This window comes from Chanos chanos, chromosome 6, assembly GCF_902362185.1.
Source record: "Chanos chanos chromosome 6, fChaCha1.1, whole genome shotgun sequence".
Lineage (NCBI taxonomy): Eukaryota > Metazoa > Chordata > Actinopteri > Gonorynchiformes > Chanidae > Chanos > Chanos chanos.
Window position 1 is genome coordinate 28,814,174 of NC_044500.1, and position 26,991 is coordinate 28,841,164.

General features: G+C 41.4%; 1 protein-coding gene across 1 annotated transcript; it reads right to left on the bottom strand.

Annotated features, from left to right (window-relative positions):
• Window positions 1-941: 941 nt before the first annotated feature.
• On the bottom strand, window positions 942-26,648 carry LOC115815638 (nck-associated protein 5-like). The gene is made up of 11 exons (XM_030778606.1): window positions 26,499-26,648; window positions 21,154-21,222; window positions 21,003-21,041; window positions 20,387-20,506; window positions 16,347-16,439; window positions 9,558-12,754; window positions 9,255-9,390; window positions 8,556-8,634; window positions 7,261-7,542; window positions 6,336-6,484; window positions 942-1,199 (listed from the first exon to the last, which is right to left on the bottom strand). Exons 1-11 carry the CDS (start codon window positions 26,646-26,648, stop codon window positions 942-944), a joined length of 4,572 nt encoding a protein of 1,523 aa, XP_030634466.1.
• Window positions 26,649-26,991: the final 343 nt, after the last annotated feature.

Genomic DNA, 26,991 nt, shown 5'->3' on the forward strand with positions numbered 1-26,991 from the left:
TACCGCAAGATAACCACAATCAACCCATTATTCAGTCTGTTGTTTAAGGATTAAAGATAGCAGGACAAGACTCTTGTTTTTTTTTCTGGAATTCACAAAAGTTGACCATACCACTAAGAAGTGCTTGAAATCTCTGAGAATATGTGAAGTTTTCCTGCAGATGTGACATTTATCCATTCATCTTGTAGCGAGCGTATATGAGTGAGAATGTGTCTTTGACGGTGCAAGATACTTTTTTAAATGAAAGTCTGTATTTCTAAGAAAGTTTGAGATGGTAAGAGAGTCCACCCATAAGTTTGTGACTCTGGTGTGTGTGTGTTTGTACATCCTAGTCCATCAGTTATCCTGAGGTATGTGTGAAAGAGAGTCTGACTCTTTCAGGGAGTCTCATTATAAGTTCTTTAGTAAGACAGAGGGCCTTGTCAAACAGCTGAAAGAGAGAAAACATGAGAATAGGTCACCCAGCACCTCCCTCCAACAGTTTACTCACACACGCCACTATACGTCACTACAGTCAGGATTTACTGGAGGCAGGGATGACAGTCAGAGATGAAGGATCAGGATCAAAGGTAAGTGGTGGTCTTTTCCAAAAAAGACCAGAGGGTCATGCAGCCTAAGGAACTGCCTAGAGTCAAGGTCAAGGTCAAGGTCAAAGCATCACCCGTCACCGCATCTGGTCCCTTCAGTTCTCTGAGGAGATGTTGCCTCCTGTGTGCTGACGTAGAACCAGGTTTGTCAGACCCCCAGGGTTTCCTAATAATACATTGCAGGCCAAAAAAGCCTAACCTCGATCAGTTCATCAGCAGTTCACTCAGAGAGCGCTGACCTAGGATCAGCTGTTCTCATCCAAATCTTTCATTATAATCCCCATGATAAACAAAAGGGTGAGACTGATCCTAAATCAGCTTGGTATCTGGGTGACCCTGCTCTGTCTTGGTCCCTCAGCCCTGGCTGCCACAGGAGGAGAGGCTGTCATACAAAGAGTCACTCAGGGACTCGGGTGTCTCCAAGGCCTGGGGACGACTAGGGGACAGGATGTCATCTGGCCGCTCCTTGACCAACTCCAGACCGCCTTCTTTGGGCATATCTGGACCCGGCGTCCGTCCTTTTGCACGGCGACTCAAGCCCATCTGTGGGGGCAGGGGTAGACTGCCAGGGTCAGTCTCGCGAGTACCCTGAGGAGCACACTTCATCAGACTCTAGAGAGGGAGGAGAGAAAATAAGAGGCATTAAAATCCAATCTAATTTTATGTTTCTTCACCATTTTCCCATTTCCCTGCCTATTTGAAATGCCCAGTTACCCATGCTCATAAGTCTCTCTCTCTCTCTCTCTCTCTCTGAGGGCGACAAGCACGTCAGCCAAGGCGAGATATGATACACTTAATGGAGAGAGGGCTATTTGCTTAGTTCTGCCAGCAACTCTATGAGTGTCTTAACTGACAAAGCACTGTACGAAACCCAGAGGAGGAACCTTGGCATAAACCAGCTCTCATTCGACTGAACAGGGCGCATTGCATTCCCTGGGACCCAGACACACAGTGAGCGAATGACCACTGAGAGCAAATGTGTAGAATGGCCTGGATCCATACCCATAAATCCCAGCTGCAGGACATAGCTCCGGTTCTCTGGATATAATCAGATGCTGGCAAAATATTCCTGTTATCACCGCTCTGTGTTAAATCAGTGTGTGCTCCATAAAGAACAGAGATAACGAGAAAGGGGCTACTGTACAAGCGACATCAGATACGAGTGCAATTTCATATGTGTTGGGATATGAGTTGAACTCAGGCCTCACACAATTACAGTTTGTTTATGGGATCATTTGTTTAAGTAAAAGCTGACAGAGGTTAAGGATCTGAAGGTGGGTTAATGGTTAAAATTTATATCCAGAACACAAAATATATTTATGCTTTTGACTAAATGTTCTGAAAATAATAAAACAAATAAAAACACCTCTGACATTTAATTTAATTTACTGATATTACAAGTCCTAAAGTAATTTTCTGAAATTTTCATATTGCCTGAGAGCTCTGTGTAAGACTAAGTGATTTGATTAGGTTTGAAACCAATGCGTGTTTCATTAATATCTTTTTTGAATGGCTTTTCTTAAGGGAATAGCCAGGCTCAGACTACAAATATGAGTTTGTGTACCATTAAGAATTACAATCAATTCTTAGTCACTATGTATGTATTCACCACCATCCCAAAGGAAACTGTCCTCAAACAGAAAACAGAAAGCATAAAGCATCCACTAGGTCTTATTAACCAAACACAAAACATTACATATTGTCATTGTCTTAGGATGACATTCATATCCACTTTAGTTTTGTAGGAAAACAAAACAAATGATATTAATAGCCTGTTAACAGCCCTCAGCAAAACAAATACAATTAATAGCCAGTTATTCTGAGGCCATGTATGAAAACACTTTACTGGGCACAGTTTGCCTATTATTTTGGCTACCATGGATGGAGGAGGAGATTTCAGTGACTTTTAAAGGAGAGTGACTGTTGGAGCAAGTGCGGCGGGTTCTTCAGTGATGCAGACCACTAAACATACTTATGTTTCATGAGCAACGGTTGCTACGGTGATTTTGGTAGTCTGAAAGAAATTAATGATCTGCTAAAGTTCAGCTGTGGTCAGAAGCACCAGTTCCTTGACTGTGACTGCCATGTCCTGGTTTGAGAAGCTCAGAAAAAAGACAAAGACCTCTGAACCAGTTAACTGCAAATACCAATCTGTCATACCAACTGGCAGTTTCATCACAAAAAGTCAAACCAAATCTACTTCTGTCAGGGTGCACAGCACAAACCCTACAGATTTGTGAGTAAAGTGGTAGAGAATACTAAGGCGGGGATCTACTATACAGTAGGGAAAAAAAAAAAAAGGTTGTATGGCCTCCCTCAACCCCCGTTCTCAACAATCAGATGGGTGCCTGTCTGGTTTAAACCAAAAAAAACCCCATAGGGCCTGAGTGCTTGTTTAACCTGGGGAAAAAACCTATTCTGACAGCTCTATTACCGCATGGGAGGTGTTTTTCTGACATGGTTTTAGTTCCACTCAACTGTGCAGAGGGCAAAGCTACATGCCAATAAATATGAGCAATTCTAAATGATCACATCAATGCTACGGTGCAGTATTTCTATCCCGATGAGAGCTCTGTGTTTTCTGTGATGACAATGCCCCCATCTGCAGGGCACAAGTGGTCGCTCAACGCTTTGATGAGCACGAAAGCAATATAACCCATATGCCAAGGCCATTGCCATCACCACATCTCTGTCAAATCAAACACTTCTGTGAGGCTTTGGATGGTCGCCTGAAATATCCCTTTCCACCACCATCAAAAGAACCAAAAACAAACAAACAAAAAATAAACACGAAATGATGGAGGGGTTTTTTTTGTTTGGGTTTTTTTTTTTTGGAGGAATAAACCCATAGACGCTTGCTGATTCTATGCAAGGGTTCAGTGGAGCGCCTCTAATGGGTTGTGGTTGCCCTAGGCCCTATTAACATGTTTTATGTTTTTTTTTTTATTATTTGTTTTGGTGGTTACTCTCTTTCTACTACCTTTCATTAGCTTTGACTGCATCATTCTGTCACCTCTTTAAAACTTCATATTTGATTTTGTAACAGATAACCCAAAATGCCTATTATAGACTCAGGTACTTTCATTGTTCTCTCTCTTTTTCAACTTTCTTTCAACTCGCATTCTCTGAACTAAAATTTCTTTTAACTAGAAACCTTCCATCTCTCTCTTTCTCTCTCAAGTAGAATCTCTCCTTGTCTCTCATTCTCTAATGACCAGTGAATAAAGAACCAGAGATTTTCATTTCAAAAGGTGCAAATAATGACAGGTCAAGAATTGCAAAACCCTGCCATACTAAAAGCGACCTGGACATTTTTTCACCCTTCATGGAACTAATAGAGTCCATTTTCAGGGAGAGTGAAGCACCAGCTGGTACTAACGATTCCACATCAGGTCAACCTACCCTCGCTCTGATGGTTTCCATAGCAACCACGGGTGGCAAACTCAGGAAGTAGCACAAGTTAATCATCTGTATTTCGATAGACAGCCCAGAGCACTGCTCTCTCACCTCTCTCCTTCCTGATTTTTCAGTCCCTCATCCCTCTCTTCCCTTATCTGTTTATCTGTCAATCTCTTTAAATCTCTGTCGTGTAACAACTATACTGAGAAAACTCATGAGCCTTGAGCTCTAAGCTCTATGTCATATAGACATAAAAGACTTTTCTAAATTCAGCAGCTCTACTAAATCCTTACTAAGTGAGTGAAAAAGTAAAAGACAAAGCGCGCGTGTGTGTGTGCGTGTGCATAAGACTATATTTGCTCATTCAGCATAATCTCCCCTCTGCATGAATAGTGAATAGAAATGTGTGCGTGTGTGAGTGTGTGTGCCAGTGCAAGTGGCTGTAAACGGTATAACTGTATACTCTTCGATATGAGGGCATATGTCAACGTGTCTCATTCTCAGATCCAGTGTCATAACACATGACCTAATGTTGATTCTCCCTCTGCATGTATAAAGCCTCTGTAGTGGTGACAGCCCAGTAGAGGAACACAGAACCGGGCTCTTAAGTACACTGCAGGGAATGATCAAGGACCCTGCTGTCCTTTCACTGGAGGCCTCCTTTAAATAATATATGCTGAGCAGGACTTTCATCACACTCACAGCGCATTAAAGCAGCTGCATATCTACACAGGCAAGACAGCGTGTCGGGGAGAGACAGAGAGGGAGAGAGAGAGAGGGAGAGAGAGAGAGAGAGAGAGAGAGAGAGAGAGAGAGAGAGGGAGAGAATAGAGGAGATTAGAGGAACACTGCGCAGACTGAAGTCCGAAGTGTCCTTCATTTAGCATACCCCCCACCCCCCAAAAAAAACACATAGAGCTCTACTGGATAAACTCAATGAATTAAATAAACTACATAAATTAATACAATTGCTCAAGGAGTGCAGATTTAGAGTTAACATATAAAACTGAAATTGATCAAATTTAGCAATAAAACATCTACATTAGTATCTCTCTTTTGTGAAAGTTCACCTTCATAAAATTAAAATCCTCTATAATGTAACATGGCTTCCTGTGGAAAAAGCTTTGTCTTTCATCTCAGTGGAGAAATAGAAAAACATAACCTTTCAATAAAGAAGACGACAACTTTAATGTTCTTCACAAACCTGGAGATAGTAACAGAGAACTCTTTACTAAGGTCAATTAGCAGGAATAAGCATCTGCAGTTAGCTAATTGTCTTTGGACATTTGATTGGAAGCAGATGTTATGGACAGATGAGGTGAAAATTAAGCTTTACAGCTGGCAGTATACCAGCCTGGGTTTAGTGCTCAGGAACTGACCTATGAAAAATGGATGTTGAGAAAAGGCTCATAAAGTTAAACACAGTGGACCTTTCATGCAGTGGGTTTGTTTGGGATGTACTGCTCCTGTGACCCCTGTTAAGGTCAACACAATCATCACCCCCCAGCATTACAAAAATATTTCACTTAAAATAAATAAATAAATAAATAAATAGATAAATAAACTGGGACATTCTGCCCAGAGGCTGAATCGGGAACAAAAACAACAACAATAAAATTAATAACTGATGATAAAATGAGAGAGATCAAACAAGGTGATGCTCAGGTAAGGTGATGTTAAAAAAATGAAGAGAACAGTCCAGAGGTACAGATCAAACGGATTTGAGACTGAATATTTTAAAAGACTTTAAAAGATTGGGAAGGCAACAATGGTTAAGAGACTGCGCCATAGTGTTCCACAACAGACCACAGAATACAACAAATAGTCTTATTAGAGATGACAGAGGAGGACGTCCTGAGAGCAAGAGCAGTTAAACTTTGTAATAATTGTAAAATAAAATTGTGACACTTCTTTTTAAGACAAGCATATAAGCTGAGGGGTGCATTTTATAGATTCCAAAATGTCATTAAAAAGTAGCATGTTTTTATGACTTTGAGAAGTGAAATATGCTTCAGTTAGTGAGTTACTTAATATTCTTAATTACATTTATCCAGTTAAAGTTGAAGAGTTTTATAGGTAAAATGATACTGTCAGAACCATAACATACTACTAATATAATATAATATAATATAATATAATATAATATAATATAATAATACAATGACAATACTCTTATCATTTCATACTTTCTTTCTTTTCTTCTTCTTTTTTTTCCTTTAGATACCATAACAGGATATGACACAGACAACACGCCTGAGCAACCTCTGCAGAACATTTTCCATATATATCTTCTCAATGGCACATAAGAGAGCACTTTTTATTTTTATGGACGTAAGCTGCCTGACTCACCCGTCTAGATGGAGTTCCCTGGCCAGACGGCTCCACCTCCACTGGCATCCCCAGGTACACATCAGTGGATCCTGCTGAACCCTTCAGATTGGGACATGTCCAATTCTTGGCGGGCGGTGTCTGTGTACGGGCTCCATAAGCATCAATGTCTGCAGAGAAACCAAAGTATGAGCATCAGACACAAAGAAGGCAGACAATATGAATGAGTTCAGCTCAAAGGGGGGTGGTAGTTATTGAGAAAATTATTTAAAAACAACATGAATGGTTGACAGTTAGTGGTATGAATGTAAGTGATAGCATGCTTGAGCTATAAGCAGTTTATTTTACTTAGTCCATATGACAAACGTATCACATTATTCAGTGGCGGACTGTTTATGCTCATGTCGAAATCAACATGAAAAGTAAGCCTTTTGTACTGCTGTAATCTCATTTACTTATAGAAAGGAATAATCTGTCTGTTTTATGCTTTTAAATTGTGCTTTTCCTCCATGTGTCTTGTCTCCTTTAACCTTATTTTTTTCCTTTTTTTTATTTACTCAGTATTGTGCATGGTATTGAGATACCCCTGAGGGTGTACCACAGAAAGACTGCTGTTGCCATGGCAAACTGACACAGGCCCTGCTATTAACTGAGATGGCCAAAGAGAGAGAAGGCAAAGGGGTCCAGCCGAGACACAAGTGGCTTACAGAACTGATCAGTCAAGCCGCACAAAGACAAACATTTGCAATGCCCCATTAAAAAAACACTGTGTTTATACATAAACATACAGTCCCCTCATTTCTGGAAGCATTACCCCGCTCTTCATCCAAACCAATTTTCACAATAATGTTTTTTTTTCCCAACAGCTCCGTCTCCATCGCTGTTCCAAACACATTCTTGTTTAAGAAAAAAAAAGGTAAGTCATATAAACTCAATGTTTTCATACCCTCATGGATAGTGCTAGACAGGTGCATGCTGGGTCCTTTGTCTTCCATGGGAGAGCCGTACAGGATGGCAGGGTTTACCTCCTCCAGAGATGAGAGCTCTCTCTCCAGGGTACGAGCCTTGCGTGGTATCTTCATCAGGCCCCCATGTTTTCCCTGAGGGGCTGTGAAGCCTTGCTCTCCCTGGGGTTTGGGGATGCTCTTCCCGGCCGCACTGCTGGCATAGTCAGGCAGAGGGAAGGTACCAATCCCACTGTCAAGAGTACGCATGGAAGCACCTGAACCTGAGCAAAACAAAAGAATATATATATATTTTTTTACCATAAGAAAAAAAAATGGATAGGAGGGTCCTTGTCTGGTCAAACGTTTACTGTGGCTATTACACTAGCTATGCAATTTTAAACTTATAAAACACTATGCTTGACATATAAAAATGACAGAATTTATGAAAACAAAACATTATTTGTGGCCCTAGACATTTCAGTTATTATATTATAACTATGCAATCCTCGGGTTGTGTTTTTGCATGGTTCTGTAATATCTTTCAGACCTATCACTGTGACATTTATGTACGAGTAATCTGTTACTGCAAACTGTTATGACTGTTATTAACTCCTACTTCTGAGGGTATTATACAGGCATTCTGACAGCAATGTTAAGATTTCAAAACAGGCTTTGAAAAGGAAACGTGTCCTACTTTGCTGTGCTTTGCAAGCCATTGATGATACAAGAATAAAATCATTGTGTTTTCGTATTGCATCAAAGGAATAAAAATTAAGAAAGTCAGAACTGAATGAAAGAAAGAAAGAAAGAGAGAGAGAGGGAGAAAGAGAGAGAGAGAGAGAGAGAGAGAGAGAGAGAGAGAGAGAGAACACTTCAGTAATGAAATCCTGGACTTTATCATAACACTTAACAGCAGAGTGCAGATCATTTTACATTCAGCCTCTTTTTTCTTTTATCTCAAAGTAATAAATTACATCTCCTGCTGCAGTGGTTTGTGCACTCATCAGTTTCTTGTCCCCTGAGGTGTGAATTAACTGACAGACCACACAATACATCCATACAGAGGTGCTACCACTTCTTGTTCAATCCTTCTTGGGAAAGCGTTTAAACCCTCGGGGATCAGATCAATCAGATGAGGACGCAATTACAATTTGTGTCAGAAGCTAAGGAGGGATGCTGACTGTGATGGGTTGTCAGCCAAGGGTTATAGTCAAGTTACGCCACAGCTAGAGGAAAGCTGGAGACATAGAGGTTTGAGTGTGGGTGAATGGGACTTGCTTAATTAGCTACCTACCAGTGAAGTGTTGTGAGCTGATTGACTCCGCCAGACTCTCATCTGACGTGACCTCATCGCGGCTGACCATGTCTGAACCCTGAGGCAAGGAGACAAGAAACAGGGATAACAAAGTTGTATGTAAAAAGTGAGCTGAAAATCAAGGAATAGTTCATCAAACATGGAGAAAGAGGTGTAGGGAACTCATAAACCAGCACAATTGCACACTGGAACAAAATGGATGAATATGTACATAAGCACATCTAAGGATCCCTGAGGTGGTAGTTATTCTGCCCATTCTTTAGATGAAGGTGGAATACGTCAAAACTAGACAGGTGAATTTCTGAAAAATAGTAAGATGTGCAATTGCTGAAGGGGATAATTACAAACAAACCCAACTGATTTATTTCACCAGTTGTGCCCCCCGTACCTAACACATTAAAATAGCGCCACAATCTCAAATTTATACATTTAGTACAGAACACTGTACAATGTGTGTAAGTGATACTGACTTTTAAATATTTAAATGTTTTAATTTTTTAAATATCACAATTCATAAGTTAATGGAACATCTTATTTCTGTATTTATATTTAACTTGAGACAGTTTACTGGCACCATGAGATCTGGATTAGCATGGTTCCTAAAAGCTTGAGGGTATGTTGTAAAACCTTTGACCACTGCATCCAATAGATAGGATGCTTAAAATAACTCTGGCTTACTTTGTCCATCTCCTCCCTGCTCTTGTTGTGGCTTATACCATTCCTCTGGTGGGCGAAGACAGGACGTGACCTCTTTGAGTCAAAGGAAAGTCTTCTGTGTGCCATTCCAAAACTGGCAGCTCCTTTTTCATCAACCCTGTTGAAACACATCAAGTACATCTCAGCTTTAACTCTATCTGTTACCTTGATGGTATATCTGGTCAAATATCAGAAAATGTGTCTGATTTTGAGCAATTGCATTCAAGGATAAAATTCAAACAAAATCGCACATGAAGGATAACATCCATGAACAACAAACATTACCTGTTCAGCAGTTGTTGCATGAAGTTATCAGCTGTCACCCCTCTGTACATGAGGGACAGCTGTCCTTGTGCCTGGTCCATCACCACTTCACATGAATGTCCCCTTCCAGGACGGTCAAGTGCAACACCCATTCCAACACCAACTCCATTTACAAAGGCTCTCTCTTCCTCCAAGGCTTTCCTCAAGTCTTCCGCTTTCTCCATCAACTTGGAGATGTTTAAACTTTCCACAACCTTCCTGGGGCCTGGTTTGGGGTCCTTGGTCCCTGAGGATGAAGATGATGACGACATGTTGATCTTTAGCTTTGACACCTCTGGTTTTCGACTAAGGGCGGGAAGTTTGCTCTTCTTCAGCCCAAACCAGCTTGCGATGCCATTGGATGCTTTCTGCTTGGTCTCAGCACCCTGCCCTCTGTCCTGCTCCTGCAGTTTAAGGACATTTTCCTCAATGCCACGCATGACCTTCTGCTCAATGGATGACTGGGGACCAGGGGCAGCTACTAAAGGCTTCTTCTCCTCCGTCACATTGGCATGAGCTGCAGATTCCATTGGGGGTCTTGGTGGAGGTGGAGGAGGGAAGCTCTCAGTATGAATGGAGGTCTTCTTTTTACCAGCTGTGAGTTTTGATTTGTCCTCTGTGCGGGACAGTTGCCTCTGAGGATGTGAACGCTCGTCCTGAACAGGTTTCACCCCTCGTGGGTATGACGAGGCTTGGCCAGCCTTGGATGGGGATTTGGAAGGAACCTTGGTGGGGCTGCTTTGAGGACTTGGAACAGTTTTGCTGTGGTGGGTATGAGGATTAGGGAATTTCCCATAATTCCGCATCACCACAGGAGTCTCAGTGGATGTGGTGGAAGACATCCCCATTTTGATCTTTGGGCCATCTACTTTCGCTACATATACTCTCTGGGACAATGTTTCTAGTTCTCCCTTGTTGACTGACGTAGAGGGTGTAGCCATTGACTTGTTGCTTTGTTCAAGAAAAGGAGGGCCAGGGACCTTGGCATAACTGCCCAGGCTAGTTTTGGGATATGGTTTCCCATCAAGCGAGTCAGTGTATTTTGTGTGCCTGGGCTCAACTGTGCTGCGTTCACCTTGTCTCTCTGCAGTTTTGCTTTTTTCGCTGTTGCCTGTGGACACAACAGCTCTGCTTATGTTGCTCTGTCCTTCCTTCTTCTCCAAGGGCTGTTGCAAATCCTCTGAGCTTTTCAGTTTGCCAAGAGCTGCCAGACGTTCTTTGAATGGATGATGACTTGAATCACTTTGTGGTTTGTTAGAGACTGTTCTTTTTGGCAGCGATGGCTGCCTATCACTTTTTTTGGTGTTGGCCTGGGCTAACAATGACGGATCTCGTGTATGGACAGAAACTGGATCTTGAGGCACTCTCTCATGGTGCCTCTCCTTCATACTGGAATAACTGGTCCTCTGTGCTTTGTTGGACGCCGAGGACGATGTTGGCAGACTGAAGTGCTGCTGAGGCTTTTGCCAAACAGGGCTCTCCGTGTCAGTATCTTCATCCGAAGGGTCCGAGGGAGATTCACCCGTGGTTCCAGATGAATCTGAGTTCTTAGAAGGTGGACTGCAGAGCTTCTCTTCTTTCAAGTTTATCTGCTGCTTATCAGCAGGTGTTACTTCTCTCTGAGAATATGGGTGGAACTGGCTCAAACCATTTACGGGACAAGAGTCAGGGGTATCTGAGATGTTCTCATAGTGTGGAACCTTCTGGGAGCCTCTTTGTGACTGTAAGGAGGATTGAGGTGCTCCTAAGGAGCTACGACTTGGCTTTGGAGCTGAGTGGCTATGGTAACCCGTTTCCTTGATGGGAATTGATGGACAATTGTCCTCAGGCTTTGGTGGGGAAGTGGGAGCAGAATGTGTACCAGGATAAGTGTCTGTTTTGGACGAGGGCACCGACTGTCTATCTCTCTCTGTGGTTGTAGCCTTGCGAGACAGAATAGGTGAGTGGTATACTTCATAGTTATTATTCCTGCAAGGGATTTTCGAGCTGCGGGTTAACTGAGGACTGAGTCGCAAGGCATTTGCTGTTTGTGCCCGGTCCCCAATTGATGGTATTTTAAGAAACTTAAGCAGCTTGGATGGAGAGGAGATGGGGGAAGGCTTTGCTTCACTAAGGCATGAGGAAGGAGAAGTTGGACTGTGTGCAAATTTACTTTTTCCAGCAGCTTGCGGCTGATGAGATGCTGAACTGGTTCTCTCGGGTACAGGAGTTGGGGAATATGACTCCACTGCTACTTTTTTGGAGACCGAGGTCTCATTGGTTGAAAAGTAGACCCCATTGCAAACCTGTTCAGTAGACTCACTAACACGTTTAACTTCTGTGACTGTATCTGTAACCACCTCCAAGTAACACCGCTCATCGTCAGGTCTGATGGCTGAATCCTGATTTGATGGTAGGGCAGTCTCTGTGTGGTCTACATCAAATGAAGTATCGTCTAATCCCTCTGACAGAGGTTTCACATGTGAACTCTTGTCAGGAGCCCTTTCTTTAAGGGGGTGCATGTTCCGTGGTGCACTTCCAGGGTCTGTGTTTGGTTCAGAACCTTCAGCCAGTGCAGAGTGATACAAACCAGAGGCTATGGCATTTGGGTCTGAAAGATGAGCTGCTTTGGCTCCCCTGTGCTCCAAGTGGTCTGACTTTGTGCTGTGCAAGAAGGTATGATTTGTGTCACCCACAATTGAGACTTTCACTTGCTGGTCTGTGCTCTGGGCTGACGCTCCCTGCTCCTCTGACCACCTTTGGCTGTTCATATTCTCCTCTCTACCAGACTGCGTCAAACCAGGTCCATGGCTGCCCTTCAGCAGCCTGTCCAGGCTGTTTTTCTGAGATAGAATTCTACAAGATGGACAACCCCCATGCCTAGAAGGGACACGATTGTCCTGCAGCATGCCCTCCCCATTGGCATACTCATGAATATCCGAGTCAGAGCTGGAATGCCGGCAGTGGGGCTGACGTTGGGATGATGTTGCCATGGATCCCATCTCTCCTGACAGCAACGCCTGGCTGTGGTAGGAGAGGCATGAGGATGGATGAAACTTAAGTGGGTCAGATTCCTCCAGCTTACGAAGGACCTCCAGGATGTGTGCTTTCTTTTTAAAGAAAGGGGACAGTGCCTCCATGGACGAGGCAGGAGCTCGAGTGGGGCCAGCCAAGTCAATCTGTGTGCGATCACCATTATTCTGAAACACCGAATGCATGGATCTTAGCAACTTTTCAAATGATAATTTCTTAGCTAATATGAAACACAAAGCAAACAGGAGTGGTTATTTTCTCAATTTTGCTTTGTAAGTCACATCTGCACATATAGAACATTTTACTCAAACATGAGATTAAAAAAAAAAGATAAGAACTCTGTAGAGATTCTGCCTCCTTGAGATATTTACATCAAGCAGCCAAAGATCTCTCCCTGTGGGTTTGAGGTCCGTTTTATTCCATATACAGATCATTGCAAGGGGGAGTGTTACATAACCAGTGCTGATTGGCCTTTTGCTCTCTTCCCTGCTGTTTTTACCAAAAGAACATCTAATTTATTCATATGACTGACTATCACAAATAACAAACATAAGCAACGTTACTTGTGTGATTGTAATGCGTTCCAAAAAAAAAAAAAAACTCTTACCAACACAGCAGAAGTAGCAAAGACTGCAATGCCACTTGGAATATGTATCAAAATTGATAAGACTGTCCTCTGAGGCCTATGGACAGTTAATCCTCTGCACTGCACTCAAGCAGAGTCACAAATGACTGACACAGAGATAAGGACAGCGTCTTGTCTCTACCAGGGGAGGAATAAATGAATGATTGAGTGGGGAGAGGGAGAGGGGAAAAGTGCGGGAAGCTACTTTGGTTACACATGGCTGGTCTACCCAGAGGAGCTGGCTTTATCTTTAATTAAAGAAGCAATTAATTTTGTAATCAGTTAAAAAAAAAAAACGTGCCTCTTCTCTCAAATACCCCTCCCTCCTTTTCCTTGTCTCTGCTCCTTCAGAATGAAAGAGACAATCTGTTAAATACAAGCAGTCACCTGCATTAGGGGGCCCTCTGGGGATTATTAAATTAAGACAAAAAAAAAACTGGGGGGTGAAGGGAGGGAAGAAAGGGAGGAGGGAAACAAAGAGTGAGGGGGAGAAAGAGAATGAGGGAGAGAGAAAAGATATGAGGTACTGAGGCCACTTCTTTTGTTTGGTTTCGGTGTCTACTCTCTACCTGCAGTGTTCCCAAAAGTCAATGAGACGTCAATTTGTCAAATTTTGGAATCCGAAGTCATTCTAATACAAGACTTGTATGAAAGTGGGCCCAGTATTAACTTCATTATTCACAAAATTGAGGCCCACTGTGACAAGTCCTATTCAAGCAGGTTTGTGGATTTTGTTTAGGCGGCTTTAGTGCATACTGAAGATCCAATTTGACCTCCTGAAGCAGTCAGTCTGCTCCACACCTGAGACTGCTGATGATCCCATAAATATTCAGTGTGTTTGTGTAACTCATAGCCACTGTGCAGCAGCCTTGCTTTAAGTGTAGGCAGAGACGGATCAGAGAGCTGCAGAAAGAGCACATAGGCACCCATGTGAAATGAAACTCAATTCGTTGCATTTATTTCTTCTGAACTGGGTATCAATAGAACAAAAGTCAAGCTCTGCTTTGGATAATGGGAGGAGAGTAACAGAAACTCTTGTATACAAGGAATGCAGCTGTGAAACCACACCAGATCAATTTTGAATTTTGATCTGGTTCACACAGCCAAACGTAAATCCATACTTCTGTTTGTAACTCCATTCATGAAGATTATTGCTATGATTACACAGTGAGACTTTATAGGTCGATTGGAAATCCTGCCTGTAGACAGTTCTGCCTGTAGATGTCTTTCTGCATCTTGGGACTGTCTGCTGGGAATCCCACAATTTTTTGAAACATCACTTCATGATTACTGTGCCCACAATACACCCTTCTAAAGCAATTTCTTCAGAACAGTTAGAAAATAGCCAGAGGAACGACCGAGTGTGCAAGAGGCACAAATGAAAAAGATCATATTTTAGCAGTGTGAATCTGGCTGTTTGGTAATTGTCATATTCCAGATGGCCTTTATGAGTCACAAACACCCTTACTCAGTGTGTAGAAACATCGTGAGGACAGAATGCAATTTGTACATAACTGCAAGATAAAAGGCCAAAAAATCACTATGTTTTCTTCTGTCACGTTACTGAGTCACTCAGACAGGCACAGCAGATGCGTTTGTCACAAATGCCATGGATACAGTTTAACTGACTTAGGACCTTATGGTAACACAGATGAAAAAGGCCCCTGTTGCTAAAAGACTGAGAGAGAATGAAAGAGAGAAGGTAAAACAAATAAACAGAGAGACAGATAAAGAGATGGGCCGTAAAGACACTGGGCAAAGGAATAAAAAGAGCAGGAGAGAAGACAGAAGGGATGGTGTGTGTGCGTGTGTGTGTGTGTGTGTGTTGGAAAGAACAAAAAAAAAAAAAATCTATATTCAATTGGACACCTCTGTCCCCTCATGCCACTCAGAGAAAAGCAATCAGTGGACTTTGGGGTTGAAATGATTGGGTGTGTGTGTCTCTCTCTCCTTTAAAGGACATTTGTCAGCAGGAGGCTGCAGTTCCTCCTTGGGGTTGCTCGGCAGTTTGGCCATTTAAAGGCGGGAAAAAAAAACAATAAAGAGAGGGCTTGACGGTGAGCTGTAGGCGATACTTAGGGGAGCTACTGAAGAGCAGCGCAATTTTAAACTCAAAAATGACGTGGTTAGAAAAAAGAAAAAAGAAAAAAAAACAAAAAAAAAAACAGTTCAATCAGACCAGTCCTTCAGTTGAGGAGATCTAAGGCTGCATCGGTCGAGAATTTCGATTAAGACGCCTGGATGTTGCCCTCCGGGAACAATAATCTGCCATAATCAGAATAAATGAACTGTAGCTATGCTCGAACAGAGTCAAAGGGGAACAGGATCAGCAGGAGCATTTTGCCTCACGGCAAAGGCTCTGTTACACCAAACATCATAAATCACAATTTCATTTGTTGATTTGTTGATCTTTCTCTTATATATATATATAAAACTTCCTTTCCTATGTGACACTCTATGTGTGTAGTGTACAAGTGGGTTCCCCCCAGGTTGATATTCTGGAGTGTTATTGAGAGTTTTCTTCTGTTCTGTTTTGTTTTGGGGTTTTTCATGTTGTAAATTATAAATTCATTTTATTCAAGTTGATGGTGAAAACTGGAATATACTGAATCTAATCATGTCTGTGTCATGTACTGATTCAAATGCTTCAGGGTTTTTGGGCAATCAAGTCACTCTCTCTCTCTGTTTTACTCTCTTTTGTCTCCAGGTGATTACTGGGAGAAAGCCACAGGTTATTTCTTAACTTACAGAGGCAATGTCAGCCACTGGGTTATGTTTCAGCTCATAAAACAACGATTATAAGTTATATTGTTAGACTTTGTGATGCAAGATTGTAATTTAAGAACAGAGTCATAGATTAAGGTGCAAGATTAATATTCACATATTAAAATACACACACACACACAAACATATATGTATATGTGTGTGTGAGTGAGTGAATGAGAGAGAGAGCGAGAGAGAGGAGGGAGAGAGAGAAACAGAGGTATAAAGAGGTATAAAGACACACACACACACACGCACGCATACATATATATATATATAGAGAGAGAGAGAGAGAGAGAGAGAGAGACATACACAGATATTATTAACATCTGACACTCATAACAGTTGGACTTTTGAGAAAAGTTCCTTACCTTGGCTTCCCCCAGTGAATGGGACACCTGAAACTGTTCTGTGCTAGTCACCAAGGACTCTGAGTTGTGCTCTGGACAGGATGCTGTTGGCAACTGAGCAGGAAAAGAAGAGTGTTTTGTCAGCAATATGGAATTTCTGGTGTGTTCAGTCATCTGAGAAATGTACAGGCGAGGTGTTTTCAAACAGAATGAAACCCACATGAATCTTGTTCAACATATGACCTGTTGAATAAGTGTAATTAGAGCTGGATGTATGCATATATACACACACCTGTGCACACACTCACTTACTCACTCACTCACTCACTCATTCAGAATAAAACTGCACTCACACAATCTAAAAAAGGGCCATTACAATTCTTCCCATCGCTTCTTCATAAACCTTATACTACTTCCTTAAAAAAAGAAAAAAAATTGCATTTCTATACAATAGCTAATAGAAACTGCCATTAGCTTGGCACAGCAGTCTCTTTCAGTCCAGCACCCGCTCTGAGTAATTAGATTGCATTTGCAGAAAAGATAGCATCAGATTTCCTTATTCTTATTACGTGGCTCCACAATCGGCCAGGCAGCAGCCCAGAAGAGTGACTTTGCCTCTGCAGGGGGAGAGGGGCCTTTTTATCACAGGTAAAAGAAGCGGCCAGACTCTGAGTGAATGACACAGTCTGAGTGGTGCAGGGGCGTCTGGGACCGTCTCAGTCTTCATTCACACTGATAGAATGTGCCATTTTACCCTTCCAACAATAACCGCTAGAATTTGTTTAGATTAAAAAACAGGATTTAGATTTCATTGGAAGATTGTCTCCTTTTTTCCCCACCCTCACTCCACCTTTCCCTCTCTTTCTTTCTTCCTCTCTCTCTCTCTCTCTCTCTCTCTCTCTCTCATGGAGTTACCAGAATACTAATAGTAGAGATGACAGCAAGATAGAGACTCAAATTAAACAGATATAAATACACACCCACACCCACACCCACATATACAGATAAGAGAAAAGGGGAGCAGAGAAAGGGAGTAAGAAAAAAAAAACTGCTATACTTTGATCACAAAGGCATGCAAAGGAAAAAGAAACAGGAAAGAGAAAAAGGAAAATTGAAAGAGTAAAGTAATGGTGTGGAGAAGAGGAAATGCAGTCTTGAAACGAATAGGAAGTGAGAAGGAGAACAGCGAGCAAAGATCTAATGGAGAGAAAGAGCAGAGAGAGAGAGAGAGAGAGAATGAGAGAGAGAGAGGTAAGAGTACGAAAGGCGGAGAGAAGGGGGTGAGGGAGGAGAGAGGGGGAGGTTGGTGAAAGAGGGGAGACAGAGGAACAAGCAAGAATACAATGACTTATGTGACACACTTCAAAGAACTGAGCACAAAGGCTCAGGTCACTCTGTGGCAAATCAAAAAAGAGACATTCACCCACAATCTCCGTCTGTGTTTTTCAGACTCCATCATTATGAAACCATGTCAGTCTTAGAATAAGAAACCTTCAACCACAGAGTTTAAAAAGACAGATCAATTGACCAGATCTTGTATGCATTCAATATTTTTAATAGATTCCCAGTCACCATCTATAAGTGCTTTATTTTAAAAGCACTTACTAGCACAATAGGGGAAATTGGAAGAGAAGAAAAGAATAGAATTGGGGGGGAAATGACTCCCTAAAAGTCTGATTAATTGATGGAGGTCATTTCAAAGTGACAAATCCAATAGTTCCAGCTGTCCAAATGAAAGCCTTCAGACCTCTGCTAATTATAATGTGGCTGGCATCATTTTTTTAAAAATGAGAAATCTTTTATGGTGTTACAGGTGCCAAGATATAAAACCAGCATCAGATACAGTGATACAAAAGGCAAACATGTCAACGCTCTGAATACAGATGTCAAATTTGATAATCACATGGTGGAACACGGCAGTTTACAATGAGAGCTTAGCTGAGGGCTCCTTCAAAAGCTCAAACAAACCATGTAATTTCTTCTCCAATACTATACACTCAGACATGAGTAATATATATATATATATATATACCCAGAGTGAATAACTATGCAACAGTTTTTCAGTTTCTCCATGACAACAATCACCAAAGCAACTGAATGGCCATAATCTAGCACAATGTCAGATTGCAACAGACTGTCTCAAATCGTTCACAGTGAAGTTCATCGTAAACATTACAGTACCATGTCCATATCCCTAAGCACATCCTAACACGTGCTGCTCCCAGAAAGCCTGGATGCTTTAGTTTTCTTTCCTTATTTTAATAAATAGTTGATATTCACAGAAATATGTGCCATTACACTGCCGCTGCTGTTGTTTTTGATATGTTACTGTAAATCAGGAGCAGACAGGCCAGGGTGAAATTTAAAGGGAAATTTTTCAGGACAATTTAGTTAAATATGCATTTAGTTAAATATGCAACATTTTTGTAAAAAACAACAAAAACAACAACAAAAAAACTTATTTCTGGGGACAGACCATTAAAGCACTTAAGTCCATTAAACTGTGATGATAGAGAAAAACATATTGTGCTTGACTGGACAATGTTATATTACAGAATTGATACAAAGCGCGCGTGCACACACACACACACACACACACATTTATATATATACATTACTATGTTTGACACACTACCCATAGAACACATAAAGGTCACCTCTATGTTAGAAGCCAAACATGATTTGTAAGCAGTGCATGTTCATTATTCATTATTGTTAATTCTGCACATTCACAGTTGGTGTATTTAATTTAACAATTAGACCTGCTCACTCGCTTCTAAAATTAGTGTACTGGCGTTGATTCTACCTAAACAGTCTTGCCTAAATTCAATTTGAATTCAAAACAGGTATACAAGTTCCTTGAGAAAGGGCAATATTTAGTAGCTAAATTAGTCTGCAATCAAAGTGTTAGTGAATTGATTAATCAGTTTTGTTGATGGATACACCACTTTTTTTGCTTGTCTTGTTTTTTTTTTTTTTCCAGTTTGTTGGCTGTTTATAGCACAGTAATGTTGGTATTATTTGACAGACATGCCTAGAGCAGTTTCTGTTACTCTGCATTGACAAACAACTTTATATAGGTCAGTCATGATTTTTGACATACACATCAACTTTTTTTTACAGCCACCATTACTTATGTTGTTTTTGTCTTTGTCTTTTTGTTGTTGTTTTTTTCTTTTAAGAACTTGTTTGTTTCTTTGTTTGCTTGCTGTACTCTTTAAATGAGATGAGTAAAGCAGCTAGATGTGGTAGCTACAAACTCTGACATGGTGTGTAACAGAGGCTTATGTCCAATTTTCCCCCTGCAACACGACCGTAAAATATTTATGAAATAGCCTATAAAAAAAGCAAACAGAAAGGGAGATTCTGTCCTCTCATCCACTGCCACCCCCCTAACAGTTCGATACGTATCACACACCCACACATGTGCACACACACACACACACACACGCACACACGCACACACACACCCACACGTCACTGCTGAGTTCTAACAGAGGCTAGATTGAAGTACTTTTCTCCAGGGGTCGCGTTTTGGCGGCACTGATTTGCCAGTCAGACGAGGCGTCTGGGGTGCTTTGAAAATACAAAATAATGCTAGAAAAATGAATGCCTCGGCCCAGTCGTTTTCTCATTAGTAGGCTGACACACACTGGAGTGAGTTCATCAAGGATATACTTGACTTCACACTCTTACATGGTATATCTACCCTCTTGTGTGTCTGTGTGTGTGTCAGAGAGAGAAGAAGACAGACAGAGAGAGAAAGAGAGAGAGAGAGAGAGAGAGAGAGAGAGAGAGGCTGTGTAAAAGCTTTTATATAGAGAAGTTCTAGATCAAAACATCTTTTGTACCATCTAAAACACTTGGTGAAAAAATGTTCAGCTTGCTGCTTCAGGTAGAATAGGTTCAGCTAGACTCAGTTTATATGGATTAGTGTGTGTGTGTGTTTGTGAGTGTGTGTGTGGTGCGGTGTGGTGTGGTGTGGTCCGGTGTGTGTGTGCTTTTTGTGTGTGTATGTGTGTATGTATGTATGTATGTGTATGTGTGTGTGTCCATCATACCTGCTGTGAAGGGTTGACTTGTGTGTGGAGCTTCTGGGTGAAGAGCTCGGTCAGTGTTCTGTTTTGTCTCTCCAAGTCAAACACACGCATCTTTAACTTAATACACTCCTCCCGCAGGTCCTACACACACACACGCGCGCGCACGCACGCACGCACGCACATGCACACGTACACGCACACGTACACGCACACATACACGCACACACAAAAATACACACATACACACATATACACAAATGGAAAGAAGTCCACATATTGACAGAAGTACAATTTACAATTTAGCATTTAGCAGACGCTTTTAGCCAAAGCGACTTACAATCAGTGCATCAGTCGGATTCCTAATACCTCATAAGCAGACATCGCTAAAAAGACTGAGTGTCAATTTACTCCTTCGTATTGCGAACTATTCGAACTATTACTTTATAAAACTCTTTCATGATCCCAACATCTAAAGAAAAAGTAAGTCATTTTGTGTTGAAGATCTAATTTGGTGTATTTTGCCTGCATCTTTAGCTGTACTTTGTACATAATTCAAGAACACACAAAAGGACTTTTGAATGTAATATTTATCAAAACATTTATCAACAGACACGATGATTATGGTAATAGGCCTTACCTTCTGGTTGAGTAGGGCCTGAACCACATGGTTGGCCACCTAACAACAAAAACAACATACAGTCTACCCAGTTCTGAAAACTGTCAATTTTTTGTAACTTCAAACATGTTTAAACCCATACATTTACTTTACATTTCACACAGAAACGTACCTCGTCCAAACATCTCTCATAGGCTTCTCTCTGGGATTCATTGGCGAGAGCGAGAGCGGAATTCTCTGCCTGTGAAGCAAAGGTAGAAAGTAATGAAAAAAGTAAAAATAAAGACATTGAAAGCAAACTTCAGAGAACACGCCATTGTTCTGTTTCTCATCACAGGGTTCGCACTTAGGTGTTGATCCTTTTGAGGACTGGAGTAGGTCTATAAAAAAAATTAATTATTTTATAAAACGCTTCCCAACTGCACACTCGCCTCAATTTCATGGAGAATTGAAGCAAAAGCCAAGACATGAGGCAGCTGTCTATAGATGTTTTACACGAGTAAACCGTTTTTTACTCCTAGGATTTGGAATTTCTGTTATTCTTCTTTTTTTTCTCCTCTGATGAGTGAGTGATTCCTCAAAGAGAATATAGCCTCTGTTCAAGATGATCAAAAAGGTTTGTCACCATAACAATACAACCAGAGAGAGAGAGAGAGAGAGAGAGAGAGAGAGAGAGAGAGAGAGAGAGAGAGAGAGAGAGAGAGAGAGAGAGGGAGAGAGAGAGAGAGAGAGAGAGAGAGAGAGAGAGGGAGACAGACAGAGAATATATTTAAATCACTGAAAAAAATCAAACGAAAATCTTAATCTCAAATGAATAGAGAAAGAAAAGAGAAAGAGAGAGGGAGAGATAGAGAGAGGGAGAGAGGGAGAGAGAGAGAGAGAGAGAGAGAGAGAGAGAGAGAGAGAGAGGGGGAGAGAGAGAGAGAGAGAGAGAGAGAGAGAGACAGAGAATATATTTAAATCACTGAAAAAAATCAAACGAAAATCTTAATCTTAAATGAATAAATAGATAAATATCTCATACTTGACAAATATCATGGGAGATTCCATGTAAAGACATTAAATCCAGCCTCAAAGTAAATGATGCGGTTTTACCAAGTACACTAAAGATCTCTTGTCATTTGCTACACAAATTACCTCATTCAAACTCTATTTCATTTAATAAGTTTTCCCCCATAAAAAGTGTGTTCCACAGCTACTCTTGCATTTACTCAGCTTGTAAACGACCACGCTTTTCCTTGTAGGCTTTAAAGTAACAAGTCTTGCTGAGAGACAGAGAGAGAGAGAGAGACAGAGAGAGAGAGAGAGAGACAGAGAGAGAGAGAGAGAGAGAGAGGAGGAGAGGAATGGTGTCTAAACAATGAGGAAAACTTTGAGAAGACAAACACAGACCCTGCGGAGCACGGCATCACTGCACTTACACTTACAGTAGACATATCACTAATCTAATATTTGCACATTTCCTTCTAACATCCAGTGATGACATTTGATTTGAACGAACAAGCATGCTCCTTGTTTAGTTTCCATGACTGTCTGCTGTCACAAAGCAAAAGGAAAGGAAAGCGTCTTCTCTTTTGGATCAATCTGAGTCTTAATTGAGCAGGGAGCACACATAACTCTGGATTGGTTTGTCTGAATGGGTTTTAAGTAGAACAGAAAGAAGAGGGGAAAATCAAACAGTCACCAGCTGCAGTCGCTCACGGATCGTTCCTCGCAAAGGAACACAAAAATAAATAAATAAATAAGTAAAAAGTCACTAAGCCGTGTGGGTGTTGCAATCCATTAGAATCAGTACACACATGTACGTCTCATGTCATGAATGATGTTTACGAACAATCATTTTCCACAGACTGCCATGGATCAATGAATGTCATTGGATGGATAGATTCATCAATGTTGAGTGTATGGAATAATGTGTGAATAGACAGAGTTTAAGGACCATACAATTTAAACCATGAGCTTTAGTACTGAAGTCACATAAGATAATGTTGGATTCACACTCGCTACATCTGAATACAGAAACAGTTAAATATGAAACAATTCATCATGGTAAACATGACGAATGCAAGTGTGTGTGCAAGTGTGTGTGTGTGTGTGTGTGTGTGTGTGTGTGTGTTTATGTGTACCATTACATTAACATCTTTTTAAACCAACTTCAGCCTATACTCAGAGAGAACATTTCTAATAGCTAATCATTAAGGGCCAATAAACACTTGCCTCTATGATCTAATCGACAGTGTGTTGGTGCAGCAGATGAAAATTTGGCAACTGATGAGTGATCACTGTGACCATAACGATCTTGTTACTGCCCACAGATGTGTCTGATTAACACATCGATATTGTGCTGTGCCAAGTGTGTATGTGTGTCTCTTTGGCATTTGTGTGTATCCAAGACACTCAAGATGTAGGTGTTGAAACATCAGTGAGAGTGGAGGTGGCAGAGAGAGAGAGAGAGAGAGAGAGAAATGATGTGAACATTTGAGTACTGTGAATATGTTTGTATGAAAAGAGAAGAGCACTGACTGTGTTTGTGTGTGTGTGTGTGTGTGTGTGTCTGGTGTGTGTGTGTGTGTGTGTGTGTGTGTCTGGTGTGTGTGTGTGTGTGTGTGTGCATGTGAGGCCAGCGCACTGTTCTGGCATGGGTGTGAATGAGTGGAGGTGAAGTGTTTCTGAGTCAGTGTGTGTGACTGTGGGTGAGTGTACTCTCAGTCACTCTGCAGTCACTCGCTGTAAAAGAATACAAAAAACCCCCTCGCCTCTCACGCCCAACTGGAGCTGCCTGAGATGCGAAATGTGTTTTTATCGCGCTCTTACAACTGGCACGATAATATTTAAAAGTGTGTGAGGAGAGCCCCCCCCTCTCCACCACCACTCACCTCATCCCCTCATTCTCCTACATTTTCCTATAATGTTGCACACACAGTTACCAGAGATTTATTGAGTAGCTGAACAAATTACACCAGCCTGAATATAAAAGACACTGAAGAGGTGCTGAGTGGCAGAAAGCTGCTGTTTTTTCCTGTGGTGGACCACATGAGACGGTCGCTTAGAGAGCTGAAGGCGCATTTGAAAACTTTCTCAAGTGCGGCTCTGGGTTTGATGGAGGACGCTAAAGGTTTAACAGAGCCACTTAAAGGCAGATTGCGACAATTGTTTGGCAGGAGGCAGGAGGGATGTAAAGGAAGACAGATTAGAATTGGCTGCAGGCTGATATCTGTTTCAATGAGGCGGCGTGTACACTAATGCGTAATGTACATGCATCACGTATATGAGTGAAGAAAGGGGTACAGAAACACAAACACACACACACGCACACACACAAACACACTCTCTCTCTCTCTCTCCCTCTCTGGAATAATGTTTCAAAGACCTGCTTTTGGTCCTTACCCAAACACACTGGATCTAGTATATCACTGACTACATACTCCTTTTTTTTAAGTCACAGCCAAGAAAAAACATTGTGTTTGTAATCATGTTCTTCACAAAAAAAAAAAAGGTCCAGATAAACGGACATCAGGCTTGATGGAGGCTACAGCCATATATTAAACGAGTAAAGTCTAAACCAGACAGAACAGCCAGTAAATAGGACCATCTGAGACCCCTGTTAAGGGGACACCTCAGTGACATTGAAACAGGACCACTGACTGTGTGAATGTTTGGCGGGAACTGCTGTGACAAAGACATCTCAAACAGCTAACGTTTCACGAGTAAACAACGTTGAAATGTGATGTCAGCATCAAACACAGCGGGAACAACTTCATCAGCAAAGGGCAGCGGCGAGGACGGAAAGTTACAAGCTCCAGAATCACAATGTCTATGCATTATTTCTCCACGCAAAAACAAGAGCGAAACCGCGGATCAATTGCTTTCAATTCAAGGAGGAGAGACAACGATTGACCTCATTATGTTGCAGAGTTCAGAACAGTTCCCAGTAGAAGCAGCTTGCGGAGTTCTGTGAAATCTTTGTTAGTGTGAACATTCAAATGAGGAGGGAGACCTCTTGTGGAGATATATGAAGTGACTCCTTTAAAAAAAAAAATCCCCCCTTTTAATATGTATCTGTATATATTTTCAAGATGCAAACCAGTTAAAATACCAAATGTACCTCTATATAATGCAGTGGGCCATTACATTGTTTCTTACTGAACAATGCATATTGTATCGGCATCACTTAGCACTCTTCTTGTGCTTTGCATCGTACCACTCGACACTGTAATGGTTCTTTGCTTTTTGAAACGTTTTCTTGATGAGCTCTGAATGCATTCGAATGCTTCTTTAATGCATAATTTATGGTCCTCGCACTTTTGTTGTTATTCTGTTCATTCTGATTACACTTGACTGGAAAGCTTGGCTCATCAGCGCCTGGACGTATAACCACCCAGGCAGTGAAAACAAGGAATGAATTGCTTGGTTGCAAACCTTTAAGGATCTCTCCATACCATTTATTGTCTCCGGAAATTGACCACTAGCTTGGTTATCGTGCGAGTTGTACCTTTTAACTTGTAATGGGTGTTATCTAGGGTGCAGAGCGATTAGGCTGTGCTAAATCAGCCTGCCTACGATAATCTGATTCAGTTTGACAATGGGGCGCAATTTAAGCAGAAGTTGACCTGTTACTGATCTAGAAATGATTTTGACTTAATGCCTGGATAGGCTGATGTTAAGACTAAAAAAAAAAAAGTCTTATTGTGAGAGTGATTACTCAGTCTGTGTGAAGGCTAAATTGCTCTTATGTACGCAGTGTGTAATGACTGTCTTTAAAAAAAAAAAAAAAAACAGGAAAGAATGGAGGGGTAATTTTTTTGTAAGTGTATTAGAGTGGTAGAAAATGGGCCATGGCGCTCTCTGTCTCCTAAATAACCACCTAAAATCTCTCATTTAAATGATACATAACAAAACACTGGAGAACACAGAGTATTAACCTGTTCTTCTGTAAAAGGGCTGATAACAGAGCACCGCCAGTGTGACCAAACCAGCTCCAGAGTCATACGATACTATACAATTATGTTTACAGATTAAACCACACAACAATAACCTGCTCAGGACAATGTGGATGTTCAAGAAATGGAGTTCTAAGCCTGGACAAAGACTTATCATAAACATTGTTTTCAGATAATGAGCAGAATGTTAAATTATAAAGCCTGGTCCCTTACGTCAGTGAGTCATCACATCAAATTAAACCCCCTGACTCTCTTGTTAAATTGTCCCCTTGCGTACACAAAACACAGCCTGAAGATGTAGAGCCGTATGTGGGTGGATGTTCCCCCTTTAGAATAATGAAAACTTTATTTGTAGTCTGCTGACATGAAAAAAAAATGTTCAGAAATGAAAACCGCAGTCAGTCAGCCATACCTGTGGATGTAAACTAAGCTTTAAAGCCACTTTTAATGTTCTTACAAAGCGAGAATATCCGATAATATTGCAAAGTGTCGTTTAATTGTGAGACGTAAGCTGATCCCCCAGATAAGGGTAGACTTAAGAGTAGGGAAGGAAGAAGTCTTTTAAGTAGGAGCTCACCTCCAGCTCCCTCAGCCGCTCCAGCAGCTCCCGACTGCTCTCCGTTTCCTCCTCCTCCTCCTCCTCTTCCTCCTCCAGAAATGGGTCGACATCGCCCTCTTCTGACTCAAAGGCCTCATCGCACTCTCTGAGCTCAGCCCCCTCAGACATCACCACCTGAATAACAGAACACAAACACGCACATACACACACACCACACACATGCACATGCACACACACGCACACACATGCACACACACATGCACACACACACACCACACACACGCACATGCACACACACACACACACACACACACACACACATACAAACACACACACAAAGACACAGACACACATACACAAACACACACGAAGACAGAGTTAAAATATGAAAAAAAAAATTATGGGCTTTATTTAACAGGACTACAATCATCAAGCCAAAAAAAAAAAATCACGTCAAATCTTTACCGTGACAGTGCTACGATAATTATATTCTCTCAGTGTCACTCTGAAT